General features: G+C 36.9%; 1 protein-coding gene across 2 annotated transcripts in view; it reads right to left on the bottom strand.

Moving 5' to 3' along the window:
* Positions 1 to 16,011, bottom strand: part of LOC135197116 (hemicentin-1-like) — a 74,560-nt gene that overhangs the window by 5,538 nt on the left and 53,011 nt on the right. For both annotated transcript variants that reach the window (XM_064224082.1, XM_064224083.1), the window contains 3 exons: positions 15,468 to 15,622; positions 13,809 to 14,019; positions 9,195 to 9,494 (listed from right to left, as the gene is read on the bottom strand). In XM_064224082.1, the coding sequence (XP_064080152.1) occupies positions 9,195 to 9,494; positions 13,809 to 14,019; positions 15,468 to 15,622 (666 nt within the window). The remainder of the gene's footprint in view (positions 1 to 9,194; positions 9,495 to 13,808; positions 14,020 to 15,467; positions 15,623 to 16,011) is intronic.

Genomic DNA, 16,011 nt, shown 5'->3' with positions numbered 1-16,011 from the left:
AGCGAGGAACTGATAGTACACGTCACACATCACGTGACCTAGAGAATGTGTCTTTATCAGCGATTATGAAGTTTTTCCACTGTGCGAATATTTTTTTTATTATTTGCTAGTTATTTTTAAAACTGTAATTTCGTGTTTCAAAAGCTTTGAAGTTTTCCCTAAAAAACAAGAAGTTTTAAATGATTTTGCACTTTATTTTTAAACTTGAAAAATTCGTTTCTCAGAGACTAAAGTTTTCCCTCTATATTAATATTTTTTAGTGATTTGCAAGTTATTTTTTTTAGCTTAAAAGCTCTTGTTTCAGACGCTTTGAAGTTTTCCCACGTTACACATATTTTGTTAGATTATTCTAATTCTTTGCAAGCTTTTTAAATTTTATAATTCACATTTCAGAGACTTTAAAGCTCTTCCACAATACTAAAATTTTAATAATTATTTGCTCGTTATTTTTAAACTTAAGATTTTAAAAGTATTTTCAAGTTATTACTAATCTTAAAAATTCATGTTTCGGAGGCTTTTTTTTTCATTGATATGAATAATTTTAAATTATGTGCAAATTAATTTTAAACTTAAAAATATCAAATTTAAATTTTGAAAAATTGCTTTCCGTCATTTTTTGAAAGAAATTCACTTCGGTATGTTTAAGAGGACACCAGTCTTAATTAATTTTCATTAAACTATACTGAACTCCCATAGGTAGACTATGCTAGTAACCGACCTTACCCACAAAAGAGTCCATTTACTCTAAACCATTAAAAAACACTAACAGACTTTGCGTGCCTAGAAACTTGGATAACTCCCTAACGGCGCATTGAACGTCCCCCATATTATATCATAAAGCGGTGCAGCTGCGGGCTTAATGACAGCATCGGCCTGTATTATGACTCCTGACGGCTGGAACAGCTGCACGGAATATCACTGCAGTCCACCTTCCCAGTTTCCCCACCCAGCTGCACAGGGGGCGCTGCAGTAGACGAATTTCGTCGTAAGTTTGGGACCTACACCCTAATACACTTTTCCACGGCTACTATACCTTTATGTGTGTGTGTGTGTGTGTGTGTGTGTGTGTGTGTTCTGTGAAGATGCGCAAATTAGGCTAGGTGTCGTATTTGCGTATTTTAATAAGTTGTGATTTGATATTTTTATCTATATTTGTCGTCAGTTATTCGTGTATGAGTTTTTTTTTTTTTTTTTTTTTTTTTTTTCTTTTTTTTTTTTTTTTGCCAATTAAAGTAAATAGTGACACTTATTCTGAAAAACGGCGAAAACACACTTGTTCTAAATTAAGACAAGATAGTAACACACTTATCCTCAATTAAGGCAAAATAGTAAAACTTTTATTCTGAATTAGGGCAAGATAGTAACACTTATCCTAAGTAAAGGCAAAATAGTAACACACTTATCCTGAATGAAAGCTAAGTAGTAGCACACTTATGAATTAAGGCAAGATAGTAACACACTTATCCTGAATTAAGGCGAGATAGTAACACACTTATCCTAAATTAATAAGGCGAAGATTAGTTAAAGTAACACACTTATCCTAAATTAAGGCGAGATAGTAACGCACTTATTCTGAATTTGACACTATTTGATAATAGTAACATCATTGAAAAACGAAAACAAATAAAACATATCAATCAATAAAATAAAATACATGACTTATCACGTCTGCCTCTCCCAATGAAGTGGTAATTAGCATTAATGGCTTTTCCAGAATGGGACCACCTCTTAACTTAATGGCTCATTAGTGTTATAATCACAGCGGATGATTTGTCTTTTCAGAAATAAATCGGTCGAATCAACCTCGTTCTGACATCGATCAAAGGGACGATCTCTCGTTTGTACGGAATTCGGTTAAACGTTCCATGTCTTGCTTGACCAGGCAAACCAAATGCATGCAAGTGCGCTCGTGCACACGCATGCACGCACACATACGTATTGGTAATATATTGTATTAAAGTATATATATGTGTATATACAGGTGATATATATATATATATATATATATATATACATATATAAAATATGTATATATTTATATCTACTATATATAAAATATTTATATACATACATATATATATGTATAGTAATATATATATATATATATATATATATATATATATATATATATATATATATATATATATATGTATATATATGTATATATATATATATATATATATATATATATATATATATATATATATATACGTATATGTATGTGTATATGTATGTATATATATATATATATATATATATATATATATATATATATATAGTATATATCTGTATACATGCATAAATATTATATAATATATATATATATATTTATATATAAAAATATTTATATAAATATATATGAAAACATATTAGGATATTTTTTATAGCCCCGTGACATTCTTCACCGCAGTTCACTGACCCTCAATTGCCTATTAGCAGCCTAGGTCAACAGAGGCATATTGGAATCTAATGGAACGTTATTGCCCGCTTGGGAATCGAATCTGGGCGCTAACCTCCCAGTTCTCCAGCAGCGAGTCTTTTTCCGGGATGAGGTTGCGAGACTCGTGTGTGTGTGCGTGTGTGCGGATGTGCAAACAAGAAAAAAAAAGACGAAGCCTTTTACGTATTATTATAAATATTTTCGAAAATATATCTGGCCCACCAGATCCTGATCTCCCTCATAAATCAGCATTACATTTTTATTGAGCGAATAATTCAGCCGACTGTATTCAGCCGACTCTATGCACTTATCCAGACTTGTATTTGCACCAAGGCATGTGTCTGTGCCGTGTCAATTTCCCGTCCCCAGCCATTGGGGCAAAACTATTATCACGTCTCCTCTCTCTCTCTCTCTCTCTCTCTCTCTTCTCCTCTTTCCTTCTCTCTCTATCTCTCTCTCTCTCTCTCTCTCTCTCTCTCTGTCTTCATTTATGGCTGGATATTGCATGTGCACATGTATATGCAGAGCGTTTGAACGCGGCTGCATATGTATTTGGCGGTTTGCGCGGGAGATATAGTGGATATTGTGTGCTAGCATGCACATGAATGCATTTGTGTAGGTAGGGTTCATTTGTATATATGGACACTCGTGGTTTCATGTGCGTAGTTCGTGTCTAAGCTGCACCAATAACTCACTGTTGTTATTTGTAACTTGTTATTGTAACTTGTTATCACGTCCTAACTCTCCTCCGCAGTTTGTTGTATAGGAAGGTGAATTCGAATGAAAATGAATGGTTATTCATTTCATGAAAAGTTAATCAGTAAAGAAGAGAGATGGATAGAGAAATATAAACATTCATTCATATTTTGTTAAGTGATTAACAGTCTGCCTCTCATTTCTAATCTTTAACCTTTTTGATGTATTAGGTGGGGTGGCACTCTCTCTAGACGGGGTTAGACCCTACCCCCTACCCCTTCCATCAACAGAAAAATATGTATTTTAAGTTTATTTCGTCCTAGTGAAGACATGTTATTTATGGCAGGTCTTTAAAAGTTATAGTTTTACCTTAAAAATTATTTCATTTGTCAAGGAATGTATGCCAAGTCAGAGTTAAGCATGCAGCTAAGTCAACAATGGAAAATCAATTTAAAAACTCAAGAAGTGAGTCGTAATCCAAGAGGTACGAACCATCAAATCTTTCATATCCATCCGCATCGGTACGCAGAGAACACTCCCCCAAAACACAGTCATACAATCCTAACCTATGAAAAAGAAAATGGGATTCAGCGCTCGTGAATACGAGAAGGAAATAGAAAACGCGACGCGCAAACGAGCGGTTGGGTCCTTCCAGCCTTTGTGGCAGCTGAGCATCACTTCGACAACGGTGTCGTTTCGTCCCCAAGAACGGGTTTGTTTCGTCCCAAAACAGTGTCATTCTGTTCCAAGTACAGTGCCGTTGCGTCCCTTGATGCGACATGCCACCGAGGAATTCCTGGCGTAATGGAGTGAGCGTCCTTTTGTACGTTTTTCGTAAAGGGTCGCTTTTGGCGTGGGCGCGTTCTCGTCGCTTTACGATTACCGAGCGACGGTTTATTGATACATTTTCACGTTTGGGCTCAGTTGATGGCGTTTGGTATAAAGAACGATGCATAAGGAATTGTTAAGAGATTGTTCCGCGCATCTAGATATTCGGGCAGTGTCTGGTAATATATTTTTATAGATGCAGTCATACAAATACACAAAAATAAACACGAGGGTAAAATGGATATTATTGTCGTGTATGCTAATAGGTCAGAGTAGCATATTCTGTCTGTGGAATACATTGCAAATATGTTTTGATAACATTTCATGCATATGTTTAGGGAAAACTTTTGATAACATTTCATGCATATGTTTAGAGGAAAACGATACTTTGATAGTTTAGGGAAAACTTTTATAACATTTCATGCATAGTTTAGGGAAAACTTTTGATAAACATTTAATGTCATAGGTTTAGAGAAAACTTTTGATTAACATTTCATGCATTTATTGGGTTAAAAGGGAAAACCTTTTTATAACATTTCATGCATATGTTTAGGGAAAACTTTTGATAACATTTCATGCATATGTTTAGGGAAAACTTTTGATAACATTTCATGCATATGTTTAGGGAAAACTTTTGATAACATTTCATGCCTATGTTTAGGGAAAAGCTTTGATAATATTTCATGCATATGTTTAGAGGAAAACCTTTGATAACATTTCATGCATTTGTTTAGAGAAAACTTTTGATAACATTTCATGCATATATTTAGAGAAAACTTTTGATAACATTTCATGCATATGTTTAGAGAAAACTTTTGATAACATTTCATGCATATGTTTAGGGAAAACATTTGATAACATTTCATGCACATGTTTAGGGAAAACTTTTGATAACATTTCATACATATGTTTAGAGGAAAAATACCCATCATAGTCAAATTAGAAGAGTATAAATAGATTTTCATTAACTGCAAATGTACGAGTGTATCAACTGATCGATATACAAGAAACAAATAAATTAGTACCAATTTAAACAAATAAATTAATACCAATTTAAACAAATTAATTGATACCAATTTAAACAAATTAATTAATACCAATTTAAAACCCGTGACTGGAATTAAAATTAATATATGCGAACTCCTATATCCAACATCTCGTCTCGGCCACGCCCAAGTATCTCTCTCTCTCTCTCTCTCTCTCTCTCTCTCTCTCTCTCTCTCTCTCTCTCTCTCATCATCTCAATGAAGCACTTAACCGAGAACCAAGCGTAGACGGGAGGCCCATAAACAAACGCCTACAAATCCCAGACCGCAGTTATGAAGCGTCGTACGAACTTATTGCGCGAGCTCAAGCACGCTCGACCTGTCGTGAGTAAGACTCGTTGCGCGCAACAAACTCCTACGCCAAGATCTAGGTTTATCTGGATTCTAGACCTTAAGCTACGGGATAGTGGGATAGTGCCGTCAGTGCGCTTCAAGTTGTGCACCGTAGGCATTAATTAAGGTTCTTTGCGGCGTGCCTATGGTCCCTAGCTGCGACCCCTTTCATTCCTTTTACTGCACCTCCTTTCACATTCCCTTTCTGCCATCTTACTTTCCACCCTCTCTTAAACAGTTTTTGAAAGAGCAATTAAAAAAAAAACTATCAGGTAAAAAAACAAATATTTTAAAAAACGATCATTTAATAAACATTCATATAAAGAACGATCATTTAAAGAGACGAACATTTGAAAAAAAACGATCATTTGAATAACGATCATTTAAAAAAACCCGTCATTTATAGAAAGATCATTTAAAAAACGTTCATCCAAAAAACGATCATTTAAAAAAACATTATTTAAAAAACTATCATTTAAAAAACGATCATTAAAAAACCAACATTTAAAAAACGATCATTTAAAAAAACTCATAAAACAGATCATTAAGAAAACCATAATTCAAAAAAACCATCATTCACAAACGTGCATAAAAAGATCATTTAAATAAACGATAATTTAAGAAAACGATCATTCAAAAAAACGATTATTTAAAAAAGATCCTTTAAAAACATTCATATGAAGAAAAAACCATCATTCAAAAAACTGATCATTTAAGAAAATGCTCATCATTTTTGAATCATCATTTTTTTTACTTCGTTGTATTTCGTTTCTTTTGATTTACATCAATGTCGCCTCTTACACCATTCATCCCACTCTAAATAGACATATATGAGAGAGAGAGAGAGAGAGAGAGAGAGAGAGAGAGAGAGAGAGAGAGAGAGAGAGCTATCTTTTAAATGAACCGATTCAAAAACTAAATTAGATTTTTTTCACCCCACTCTAAATAGATATGTGAGAGAGAGAGAGAGAGAGAGAGAGAGAGAGAGAGAGAGAGAGAGAGCTATCTTTTAAATGGTACGATTCAACAACCAAATTAAAAGAAATTATAATAAATTAATATTTCTAATTTCAGTTTGATCTGAATGAAATCCTCTTGGGTTAACCGAATATTAAAAGTATTGATTTTTTTCCTTTTTTTACATAAATCCTTTCATTCGGTAGAAAATAACCCTTAAAAGTATTTATATTTTATACGAATTGTTTCATTCGGTACAAAATAACCCGTATTCAACATTTTTGTAATAATACTCTTCCATTCCGCTTTGCGTCCATCCTAATTGAACGAGAAAATGGAAATCAAATCCTTTTTTAAAGAGTTCCTTCATTTGTAGTCAAATGTTCCATTGTTTTTTAATTAAAACCTGACGGGTAGCTACCTGTACGTTTTCAACTTTTCTGTTTCATTAATTTAACCAAAATTGGATATTGAATAACCAGAAATGTTCGTGTTTGTTGTAATTGTTCGTTCCACAGTCCGTGGAAAAGACGAAAGTTACCTTATTACCTGGGTCATCTTTGCAATTTCGTTAGAAATGGATCAAGGCCAGTAAGATATTATCAAAATGGAATTAAATGTTTCAGTCAATTTTGATTTCATGTCTTTGTTCCAAAAATCATGAATTCGAAAAGCATTTTAATGGATTTAGAGAAAAGATTCTGATTAAATGAAATTAAGCCGGCAGCGTTAGCTTTTAGGTATGGTATAATTGTGTATACTATACGCATGTAAAATAAGTCGAACACATAACCCAAAATACTTTTTTTTTATTTCATTCATTTGAATATTAATATTTACTTATGTAAAGTTTAGATAAAAGCAAGATTAAATGCTTTCAGGCGCCGTCGTAACACCTGCTAGGCATCCCTTTCACACAGATATTCAGCAGTTTATTGTGTTCCTCGCTCCGACGACATTTTCAATTTTGTCAAAGAATACTATTCAGTTGGCTTTTTGTCTGTCCGTCCTCCCTCAGATCCTAAAAACTACTGAGGCTAGAGGGCTTCAAATTGTTATGTTGATCATCCACCCTCCAGTCATCAAACATACCAAATTGCAGCCCTCTAGCATCAGTAGTTTTTATTTTATTTAAGGTTAAAGTGAGCCGTGATCGTGCGTCTGGCACTGATATAGGTGCCAACAACACAAGCCACCAGCAGGCCGTGGCTGGAAGTCTTATCAGTCGCCGCTGAGAGTTTCATACAGTATTATACTCTGTACAGAAAACCCGAATTAGCCGAAGAAACTTCGGCCCATTTTTTTTTTTCTTCTCAGAATTAAATCATGCATATTGGGGCTATTCTCTTTTCTTGATTTATTTGTTTTTGATCATTAAAGCCTACGTATTACTCAGTAAAGGATTTCAATCATTTAAATTACAATGAATGTCTGAGTGATCGCGGTCATGACCTTGGGTGCCTAGTAGTAGTAGTAGCAGAGTTTTGCCTATGGAACGGCTCCGAGGGGGGTGTCTACGAATCAGCTTCACAGGTGCGCTTATACATTCTTTTGAATCTCCCTCCTCCTCCTCCCCCTCCTCCTCTCCTCCTCCTAGTCCTCCTCCTCCTCCTCCTAGTCCTCCTCCTCCTCCTCCTCCTCCTAGTCCTCCTCCTCCTCCTCCTCCTCCTCCTCCTCTTCTTCTTCCACTTCTTTCCCGTCTTCACAAACAACATATCCTACTCCCGAGTATGGCGCAATTTCGCGTTCACCTCTTCCCACACAGCACCTGCGTTCTCAGAACACACCCTTGAAGGTCTTGCTCAAAGTTACTGCTTGATAACTTTCCCGAGGATCAGTCGAAGAGGACTTCAAAAGGATACGACCTCTCAGGCACCTTGGCACCTACCACCCACCGTCCTTCGCGTCTCTCTCTCTCTCTCTCTCTCTCTCTCTCTCAGGTGCTCTTATACATATACGCGCGTTTAAATATATACGTATATACATACAATGTTTACATGTGTAAGGAGGTGGGTGTAGGGTGTAATAGGGGTGTGGCTGTATTCGAGAAGCATATGTGTGTGTGTGTGTGTGTGTGTGTCTTTGATGGTGTAACTGATCAAGACTTGAGATAACTGCTTACCTAATGGGAAATTGTAGCCTTCTTAGCCCAATTTTCAATGGTTCCTGTTTTTTTTTTTTTCTATAAGCAATGACCTACCCTAAGATAAAACTGTGCATTATGTGTGCATATTCTTCATGTTCTTATTTAAATAATGATATGCTTATTCGCCCAAATGCTGGTGTAAACTTACGAGCATTTTTTTTCATATAATACTCGACTCCAAGTGCCTTTTCTTCATTTCCTTAAAACCGTTTGATTTTGATTTTACATATCGTTTTTGTCAGAATTATTAGGCAGCAAATCTATCCGTCGGCCTCAAATAAGTCTTGGAAATCGGAAGGGTTTGAGAGAGAGAGAGAGAGAGAGAGAGAGAGAGAGAGAGAGAGAGAGAGGTGGGGAAGGAAAGACCATCTCCTTGTTTTTGAGCATATGCATAGTGGTATACTCGTAACAGTATAATGATCTGTGGACTTCGTATAAATCGGAAAGATATGAGAGAGAGAGAGAGAGAGAGAATACAAATAATACCTTTCAGGCACATGCTGAGCGATGTACTCGAAAAGTTATGTTCAATAGATATATATACAAATAAAAATCAAGAGAGAGAGAGAGAGAGAGAGAGAGAGAGAGAGAGAGAGAGAGATAGGACATGGTTTCTCTGCAAAAAATGCTTGATCTGCGAGAGAGAGCATCAACATAACAGAAAAGTGATGTTCAGTAGATATGGAAATCGAGAGAGAGAGAGAGAGAGAGAGAGAGAGAGAGAGAGAGACAACAACCACTCCCCTACCTTTGAGCACATGTACAGTGACGCCGACGGTCTTGGTACACTTCGAAGAGCAGCTGTAGTTTCCCGTATCGGCAGCGGAAGCCACCGCCTTGAAGAGCGTCAGCTTCGCCACGGGCACCGTCGCGTTCTTCTCCGTGATGTTGGACAGTTCCGCCGGGCCGGCCGTGGGCAGCGGGACCCCCGCCCGCGTCCAGGTCAAGAGAGCGGGCGGGGGGCAGCCCTCGACCTGGCAGGTGACCTCCAGACGACTGCCCAGCTGGACGTAGACCTCGGGTCCGGGTAGGACGCGGGCGACCGATTCTGTTGCGAAATTGGAAGAAGAAGAAGTTGTTTAGAAGGAAGATCGGTTTTCGCGTCTCCTCTTATCATCATTTTAAAATCAGCTGCTTACCTCGGTCAGACGGGCTACTGGGTTTAGTCTACCCCAAACAAGCTGAACAATATAATTGGAAAAACAAATGAGGGCAATGAACAAGATGTATGGACGAACAACTGTGAAACTGTGAAGTACGTGAGATGTACAATTATAAGAAGAATAAATGTATTATATGAATAATCACATACACAGCTACTTGTTCCTGTGATGGATTATTCTCGTATCTAATTGTGCATTAGTGTATTCATAAGTAGATTCAGTTCATTATTATCATAAAATAATTCACATTGTATTTTAACGTATTATATAGATTTTTATTTATTTGATATATTATTTATATTTTTTATTTGTTTATCAGTTATCTTTTTCTCTTTTCTAATGAGTAATCTCCTCTTCTATTTTATTATCTTCTGTTACTGCTTTCAAATGAACACCAAGTTCTTTCCAAGCTTGAATTTTAAGTCAGTGGCCATGTAGGCTCTTTCATATGAATAAGACTTTTTATTCTGAATAATAATATATAATAATAATAATAATATAATAATAATAATAATAATAATAATATAATAATAATAAAACTTAAATACTATTCGCGTGTGTATAATGTATAATTTATCCATCTTTTCGTACTGTGTAGGCAATTGAAAAAGTAAAGCTTTTGAAGTTCATTAATTAGTTTCTAATTTGGCCAGTTATAGTCGGGGCCCAGCCTTCGGGAGAACGTTAGAACACTCCCCCTCCCCCTCCCTCCCTCCTCCTCCTCCTCCTCCCACACGTACACCCCATACTTTCCCATTACATCAACTGCCTCTGACCCCTTCTCCTACACCATCTTCCTCTCCCCCTTCCTCCTCCAACATCGACACCATTTTCTTCCTTTACATTTCTCCACCATCGTCTTTCTCCAACACCACCTCCCCTACTTCTCTCATTTCTCCCTCACTATCATAATCTTTTCCCCCTTCTCTTTCTCCAATAACTTCTTCCCATTTTTCTCCAACACTGCTATCTTCTTCCGCCTCCACCAATATTACCACGTCATCTCCAACAGTTTCCTCCAAAACTACCATCTCTATTTTATCTCCTCCAACACCACCACCTCTTCCTCTCTACTCCAACACCACCACTTCTCCCTCTCTTCTCTAACACGACAACTTCTCCCTCTCTTCTCTAACATTACCACTTCTCCCTCTCTTCTCTAGCATTACCACTTCTCCCTCTCTTCTCCAACACCATCACTTCTCCCTTTCTCCTCCAACACCTCCTCACCTTTCTCCTTCAGCGCCATCTTCTCTACCTCTCTCCTCCAACATAACAACCTGGTCCTATTTCTCCCCCAACATCCACACCTACTCACCTTTCTCCTCCAACTCAACCTTCTCATCCTTTCTCCTCCAACACCACGATCTTTCCCTTTCTCCTTCACCACCACCTTCTCTTCCTTACTTCCTCCAACACCACCACCCCCATCACCTCCGCCATCTCCCTTCCCTCTCCTCCTCCTCCTCCTCCTCCTCCTCCCAGCAGCCGTGATCAAGGGTGAAATAATAATGCCGTCTGGACTTTCTCTCCAGGCCACACATTAGCTGGATATGATCTCATTAAAACGCGATTTTTTCTCTCGAGGGAAATTACCTTAATTTCCTCGGGACGCCGAGAGTGACTCGCTGTCGTCGTGTTTTTTTTTTTTTTTTTTTTTCTCTCTTTTTTTTCGCCAAAGGACCGTGCGACAGGAGGTTTATTGTCAGACACCGGATTGACAAAGGATTGACGAGGGTTTATCGCGGGGTGTGGTTAGGCTAAAGAACTATTAATACTATTCTCCTTCCAATTTAATACGTTTTTATCTATCTATTAATTTGTTTATTTATTTTGTCTTTTTAATAAGTGGGATATCTTCTTTGTGTATTTTCCCTTTGCCTTCTCTTGAGCCCCATATTCTTTGGAAGCTTGAATTTCAAGTCAGTGACCCCTTTGGTGGGGTTGTTCCATATGAATAGGTTTCATCTACTGAATAATAATAATAATAATAATAATAAAATAATAATAATAATAATAATAATAATAATAAAACAGGTTTTTAGTAGGGAAAAACTTTCTATCGCGAGAGTATATATAATGTTCTAAAGGGTCCACAATAATACAAAGTGTTAAGAGTCCGTGTATAATTTTTAAGACTTTACAAAAAGCTTTCGAACCCTTCCCTGGGTTCATCTTCAGTCCAAAATTATACACGGACTCTTAACACTTTGTATTATTGTGGACCCTTTAGAACAATACAGGTTTTATTGAAAAAAATGGCTATTTCAGCCGCTTTTTTTTATAGGAGTTTCTCTATTCTTCTTATTACTGACTTTTCTTCTGTACTCAAATTGGCTATTAAAACGCCAAATGGGGGATTCATGTCAAAAAAACGTGGCATTCGTCAAATTGACATGAATCCCCCATTTGGCGTTTTAATAGACAATTAGAGTACAGAAGAAAAGTCAGTAAAAAGTAAAATAGGGAACTTCTATAGAAAATAAACGCGGTTGAAATAGCCGCATTATTTCGATTAAAACATGTATTAATGAAGTATTCTTCCAGCAAATAATAATAATAATAATAATAATAATAATAATAATAATAATAATAATAATAATAATAATAATAATAATAAATACCACCCAGTCGAATTGGAGGACTGTGATAGAGCAAAAAAAAAAAAAAAAAAAATAATAATAATAATAATAATAATAATAATAATAATAACAATTTGTTTGCCTACAGATATGCAAAACAAAACAAAAAGAAACTCCGGAACCTCTTTTTAAGATTCACCGACTCAGTAGCGTTTGACCTTCATCAAAGCAAAATTCAGAATAGGCAGAAAAGTCCCCTGGACCTGTTTTTCAGTAGACAGAGGGTCAGAGATGGTTGAGGTGTTGTTGAGTAGACGTGTAGGAGATGTGTGGAGGAGGGACGTGTTAAAAGGCGAAATTATCTCACACCATGTGTAGTCATGCTCGATGGAGTCATTCAGATCAGAATTCTGCTATTTCAAAAGCCACATAGGTGCTTGTTTGAGACAGAATAGAACCAGATATCCGGCTGGTTAAGAGGGGATAAGTTGTCTTATAGAATGTATAAATGGAAGAGAATGGGGCACAGAAGAGACAAAAATAGTAAAGATACTAGATAATTCAGAAATATTCGATAATCCAGAATACCCAGAGTTTACCTCATGCGTGGTAGAATTTCCTACAAGATGTTCTACCATTCATGAGGTAAACTAGGGTCATTCTGGATTATCTAGTCATTCTTAAAGGAAATTCTAAAATGCATGAGGTAAACTTAAAGTATTCTGAAAGTATCTAATACAAGAGAGAATATTTTCCCTAAATTTAAGTAGTCTACGTGCAGGGAATTCCACCATGCATGAGGTAAACTTAAAGTATTCTGAAGGTATCTAATACAAGAGAGAATATTTTCCCTAAATTTAAGTAGTCTACGTTCAGGGAATTCCACCATGCATGAGATAAACTTAAAGCATTCTGAAAGTATCTAATACAAGAGAGAATATTTTCTCTTGATTTAAGTAATTTGCGTGAATGAGGTTTTAGGGTAACGTTTCCTGCCGCAAAAAAAGAATGAAATGCAAAAGACAAATGGGGACAAATGTGAAGAGACAACAGAAATTGTAATGACATTTTTAAAAACGAGGTTTATATTAAAACCTTTTTTATGATAATGTTTCCCTGCCACGCAAGATAAATACACAAGAAAACGAGGAGGAAACTATAATAACACAGTTAAACGAGCTTCATATGAAAAAATCTTTAGGATGACTATTCCATACCACTGAAAATAAAGAAATGCTCGGGAAAAATGGCAGAAAAAACGCGAGTAAAGGAATACACAAGGAACTTAAGAATAAAATGAAGAACCACTAAAAATAAAGAAATGTAAAGGAAAATGGGAGAATAAACGTGAAAGGACAAAAGAACATTTCAATGATAACGTTTTTTCACCCCTAAAAATAAAGGAATACACAAGAAAACTTTTTTAAAAATTTAAGAAACAAGAGAGACCATAATACCACAAATTCATCAACCAAGCCCCATCTCCCACTGACCTTGGACAGAGAGGTCAACGAGCAGAGTGAAAAATTACAAAAAAGAAAAAAAACTACTCGAAAAAATAAGAAGAAACTATTAAACCCCAGATACTTCCACCGAATCTCCTCATCCCCCACTGACCTTGGACAGAGAGGTCAATCAGCAGAGTGATGGGCGGGGAGGTCGACACCTGGCACAGGTAGACCCCAGCGTCGCTCAGCCTGACGTAGTGGATCTTGAGCAGCCAGTGGGAGCCCCCGGCCAATTTGGCGGCCACAAAGCGCTTCTCGGACGTGTACGTGGATGTCGAGGTGGTCAGGAGTCGGATGTCTCGCCCCCGCACCCAGGACACCTGAGGAAAATGTTTCGTCGTACCGTGAGAAAACGTTTCACTTCAGGAGCGTACTCCCAAAATACCTGGGGAAATATTTCTCAGTCCCTCACACAAACTCATTCCAAGATACCTGAGAGAATGTTTCATTTGACTGAGAAAATGTTTCATTGGGCTGTGAGAGAATGTTTTTTTTGGACTCTGAGAAAATGTTTCGTTTACACTGGGAAAATGCGTCATCAGACTCTGAGAAAATATTTCATCGAAACTCTGAGAATATGTTTCATCGAACTCTGAGAAAATGTTTCATTGGACTCTGAGAAAATGCTTCTCTGAACGCTGAGAAAATGTTTTATTGGGCTCTGAGAAAATATTTCATTGGACTGAGAAAATGTTTCACTGGACTCAGAAAATCTTTCATTGGACTCTTGAGACAATGTTTCATTATACTCTGAGAAATGTTCCACAGAACTCTGAAGAAATCCCAAGACGCCTGAGAAAATGTTTCCTTGTACACTGACAAAATCCTTCGTTCTAATCACCTTCAAAACGTACTCGTAAGGTACCTGGGAAAATGTTTGTTAATCCTCCTCATAAACAGACTCCCAGGACAATTAAGAAAGTGTCTACAGTCCATATGATTTTCATTTTAAACCCAAAGTTTAAGCAGTGAATATGACCCCTTTTGAGGTACTTATCAATATGACAACTGATGAAATGTCTATAATCTTCATGATTTTCATTATCCTTTCAGGCCCAAAGTTTATTCATTCCATAAACATTAGGGTCAAAGTGAAAATTGAAAATCATATACACTGTCGACACATTCTCAGTTGTCTTGCAAGTATGTACCCGAAATGTGGGGTCATATTCACTGCATAAACTTTGGGGTCATAAGGAAAATTAAAATCATAGACAGACAATTTCTCAGTTCTCTTATTGATAAGTATCCGATAGGGGGTCTTGTTCATTTCCAAATCCTTGAGGTTAAAACGAAAATGAAAATCTCAATAGACTGCAGACACTTTCTCAGTTGTCTCGCGAATCTGTTCGTGAGATTAAGGATTAAGGAACATTATCCCAGGTTGTTTGGGAGTACGTTTGTGAAGGTAATTAGAACGAAGTATAGTAGATTCACATCAGCCGTGCATCTGATGCCTAGGCCAGTCCCTTACGACGCTCCTGATTGGCTGTTGATAAGCCAGTCACAGGGCTGGAAACCCACAGTCTCTCGCGAGAGAGTTCACATAGGCAGGATGTATGTCCCACTTCTGAGGGATACGTCTTTCGAAAGTATCCCTCAGGAGATGTGCAACAACCACCCTGCCTATGGGAACTCTCGAGAGAGACTGAGGGTTTCCAGCCCCGTGATTGGTTTACCAACACCCAATCAGGAGTGTCGTCAGGGACTGGCCTGGACATCAGATGCACGGTTGATGTGAATCTACTATAGTGAAAGTGTTCTTTACCGTGAAATTGTGTAGGTTTTTCACTGCGCAGGGCAGCATTGCAGTGGTTCCCTCGACGGCCTGCACCGTGGATCTGTTAGGGGTGATGAATGTCGGCCCGCTCAGGCTGGAATACTGGATTGGGGGCGCCCCTGGAAACACATCTGTCGAATCTCCTGTTGATGAGAGGGCGAGTGAATGCATTAGATGAGATGAAGGTCGTTACGGTTTACTGTTGGATTAGGAGTGAATATCAGTTGACTGAAAAAAAAAACACACAGATAAGTGCGATAAGTGTATGTATATGAAGTTTGATTTACTTATTTTATTTATTTATGTTTATATATTGATATTTAAGTATGATTGCACAGGAGCACCTACACCTATTTATTATATATATATACACACACACACACACATATATATAATATAATATGTGTGTGTGGTGGTTTTGTGTAACTTGTTGTGTTGTTGTTGTATACACATATATATGTATTTGTTTGTTTGTATGTATTGTTATATATTATATATAAACATTTATATACTATTATTTAAATGTGTTTGT

The sequence above is a fragment of the Macrobrachium nipponense genome, chromosome 18 (genome assembly GCF_015104395.2).
Source record: "Macrobrachium nipponense isolate FS-2020 chromosome 18, ASM1510439v2, whole genome shotgun sequence".
Taxonomy (NCBI): Eukaryota; Metazoa; Arthropoda; class Malacostraca; order Decapoda; family Palaemonidae; genus Macrobrachium; species Macrobrachium nipponense.
Note: the sequence above shows the minus strand (reverse complement) of the source record. Positions and strands in the feature narration are given on the sequence as shown.